The following is a 4,162-nucleotide window of genomic DNA, read 5'->3' as shown; positions in this document are numbered from 1 at the left end:
AGCAATACAATATATTCTTGCTCCAAGTCCTCACACTACTTACTACTATATTTCAACTATCAACTAAAGTCTTCTTCACTATCCAACTACACTCTAAACTATCACTACTACCTAAACTACTAATAGTGGTATCAGAGCTACGTTCGATCATATATTGGGCGCAGAAAATTTATCCACCTAAATTCCAACCAAACCCTCCTTATATCCTACACAATTTCTAAATTTTTCCCTAAGACATGGCTAATACCATTCAACCATCATTTATGATTATCCCTACTTTCAATGGTGAAAACTATGATTTTTGGAGCATTAAAATGAAGACATTTTTTTGCTCTCAAGATTTATGGGAGATTGTAGATGAAGGATAAACTATTCCCGCAGACATTTCAACTCTCAATGCAGCTCAGAAAAAGGAGTTGAAGGAAAATAAACAGAAAGATGCAAAGGCATTGTGTTTTCTGCAACAAGTTGTAGCAGAAAGTATGTTTCCAAGAATAATGGGAGCTACAACTGCCAAAGATGCTTGGGGTACACTAAAGGAGGAGTTTGAAGGAAGTGACAAGGTACGTGCTGTTAAACTTCAGCTCTAAGACGTGAGTTTGTGTTATTAAAAATGAAAGAGTCTGAGACCATAAAAGAATATTATACCAAGATAAAAGAACTAGTGAGTCAAATGAAAACTTACGGGGATAATATTCTCGACAAAAGAATTGTTGAGAAAATTCTAATTTCTATTTCTCGTAAGTATGATGCAATTGTTACTACGATTGAGCAAACCAAAGATCTGTCTACTTTGTCAGTGACAAAATTAATAGGCTCACTAGAAGCTTATGAGCAAAGATTGAATAGACATGATGATGATACAATTGAAAATGCCTTTCAATCAAAGCTTAAATTTCGGTCTCAAAATAAAAGATTTGGAGGTAACAAGAAAAGTGGAGAAAATTCTAGAAACAAAGAATTTTATAGAAATTTCTCAAAGAAAAATCAAGATGATTATCCTCCATGTGGCATATGTAAGAGGACCAATCATGCCGAGAAATATTGTCGATGGCGCGGAAAACCACAATGTGGATACTATAAGAAATTCAGACATGTGGAGAAGGACTGCTACCGCAAAAATAAGCATCAAGCAAACTTCGTTGAAGAGCATGAGTGTGAGAAGGGCCAACGTGACTATGACCAACATCTTTTTTATGCCACACAAGATTCCAATGACGAATTGAGTAGAAATTGGTGCTTGGATAGTGGTTGCAGCAATCACATGGCCAAAGATGAGAGCATCTTCAAGGATATTGATTACTCTGTCAAGGTAAAGGTTCGACTGGGAAATGACTCAGTCGTGGAATCTAAAGGCAAAGGCACTGTGATGGTGGAAACTAAGAAAGGTATGAGGTTCATCAATGATGTCTTACTAGTCCCCAATCTTAAAGAAAATCTTTTGAGTATTGGTCAAATGATGGAGAAAGGATATATTATACACTTTGAAGGAGACACATGCTCAATATTTGACAACAATCACAAAAGGCAAGAGATAACCAAAATAAAAATAGAGAAAAGAAATAGAAGCTTTCCAATAAGCTTCAAATATACTACTAACACTACATTCAAAGAGTTGATGAAAATGCAAGCTGGAATAGGAATGCAGGACAAGTTGAGAGAAGTAGCATTACCATTCCAATAAAACAATCAAACAGTGAAGCTATAGAAGAAGCAAATGAGTAACCAGGTACGCCACCTTCACATTCTCAACAAGAAACTTCTCTAAAATCTACTCCAACAAGAGTGGGATCACTGGTAGATATATATGAAACTTGCAACTTGGCTAAACATGAGCCTGACAACTATAAAGTGGCGTCAAAACCAAAATTATGTGCCAAAGGCAATGGAGGAAAAGATCTAAGACTAAGAAAATCTTTGAATGGGCATAATAAACATCCTCGAGCATGGTACACAAGAATTGATCAACATTTTATCAATCGAGGATTTGGCTAGAACAAGATTTGAGCTACTACGAATTATGCTTGGAGTTACCGAAATATGCATCAAGGAGGAGTGTTAGAATGTGCTGCATATTTCTAGAATTCTCTAGAATGCATTAGTAACCTATAGAATGTTATAGAATGATGTACATGCCTAGATTTCTCTAGAATTAATTAATACTAAACATGTAGTATGAAATGTCATGAAGAATCTAGAAAGAACTATCTAGAACATGACATCCACACTATAAATAGGCAAGCATGTACTCATTTGTAATCAATCCAAATAATCCAATCAATCTTATTTGGAGAGCAATACAATAATATATTCTTGCTTCAAGTCCTCACACTACTTACTAATATATTTCAACTATCAACTGAAGTCTTCTTCACTATCCAACTACACTCTAAACTATCACTACTACCTAAACTACTAACAATTCATGATATAGAACAAACTTACACAACCACAAAAATAGAAGAGAAATTTAATAAAATTGAGGAAGAAAAAATGTTCAACAATGAAGTGAAGTAAAAGAGCTCATAATAGTGAATGAAAGTGTGAGAGTTAAGAGAAATTTAACGGTGTTAAGATGTAATATAATGGTGTTAAGATAGAAGGGAGGTGTTTGCCCATTTGATAACAAAATAAGGGACGTTAGTGTTTGATTTAAAACTAGAGGGGGTGTTTGTGTTATTTAAAACAACCTTAGGGGATGTTAGTGTAATTTTACCTAAAATTATTCCTAAGAAAATGCAAAAAACTATACTTCAATTCTTATAATTTGAGACGGAGGGATTATATATTTATCTTGTTTTGAAAAGGGATTTTAGAATTATATTATATTACAAAGGATTTTGTAAACTACTCTCTCCGTCTTAAAATATAAGCAAAAATTAATGTATTTGGTCAAAAAATTGTATCAAATAGTATTTAACACTAAATCGTATTGATATAAACTACTTACATTATCTTGTTTTTACATATATCTTGGAACGAAGGAAATATGTGTTGACATTAATTACTGGTCCTTCTTTTTCTCTTGAAAATTTCATTCAAAACCATTTTATATCAATAGTATTTACCCATTTACGGCCGGCCTCTATCATGATTTGCTACACGGTCTGTTTTTATGTTTTGTTCCATATAAAAATGAAATTTAAACATTGTAAGAATTAGGGTTAAATATGTTTTTAGTCCCTATGAATATGTCAACTTTTCGTTTTAGTCCCTCTAAAATTTTCCTTCAACTTGTAGTCCCTATAAAATTTTCAATCACTACTTTTGGTCCCTATTTTTAATTAAATTTATGTATTTTTCAATGAAATTTTGCAGAAATGTGTAGAATATTCTAAATAAATTTCCTAAAAAAAATTAGAATTTTTTAACAAAACACAAATTAAATATGAATTTTTAACCGTAAAAGAAGGAGACTGTCGGTGCTTTGAATGCGGTGGTTGTGACGGTGGTGGAATGTGTAACACCCTATTTCTAATAAGTGGTAAAACGCGCGAATATACGTACATATTCTAGAAATAGATGCTACGTCTTCGAATCAAACCACAAAACATACATGCATAAAGATCATGTTACACAACATAGCAGTGGAACATACATATAATTCATAGAACATCTCTGGATCTCAACAAAATACAATTTTATTCTCCAATTCTCAAATAACAAATAACATCTCAACTCCAAATACATAGTCCAAAAATAAAACTAACATGCAAGAACTATCCTAGATCAGAGCCCAAATCTAGATACTTGCATAAACAGAGGAACTCCACTCCTCGGCATCATCAAGCAAACAACTAAGCATCTTGCACTCCATCTACCCGTCCATATGGAAAAGTAGGTGATAAACCACTGAGGGTTAGCATTACATCATCATAATCCACGAAAAACATTTATCATGAACATTGGAAATGAAAGAATATATTCAAGAATAACAATCCATACATATATTCACAAGTATCCACAACACATGCATATTATTCCAAGTTCATCTCAACAAGTGTATCATACACATATCTCAAATTCACCTTGTCAATCAACAATTAACCCTCAATAATTCAATCCACAAATTACAGTTAGCAATCAATCATAAAACACATTGCAATGCAATTCAATCCACCAACAGTTTATGCAATGATTCTAGACTCATCTAGATGCATGT

The 4,162-nt window shown here is 33.1% G+C and overlaps 1 protein-coding gene across 1 annotated transcript; it reads left to right on the top strand.

Annotated features, from left to right (window-relative positions):
- The first annotated feature begins 613 nt into the window (after window positions 1-613).
- LOC146937336 (uncharacterized) lies at window positions 614-1,684 on the top strand. The gene has a single exon (XM_085749396.1). The coding sequence runs from the start codon at window positions 614-616 to the stop codon at window positions 1,682-1,684; it is 1,071 nt and encodes a 356-aa protein (XP_085605522.1).
- The last annotated feature ends 2,478 nt before the right edge of the window (window positions 1,685-4,162 follow it).

Source organism: Medicago sativa, chromosome 3 (genome assembly GCF_051527215.1).
Source record: "Medicago sativa cultivar Bolivia chromosome 3, Bolivia_mono, whole genome shotgun sequence".
Taxonomy (NCBI): Eukaryota; Viridiplantae; Streptophyta; class Magnoliopsida; order Fabales; family Fabaceae; genus Medicago; species Medicago sativa.
Note: the sequence above shows the minus strand (reverse complement) of the source record. Positions and strands in the feature narration are given on the sequence as shown.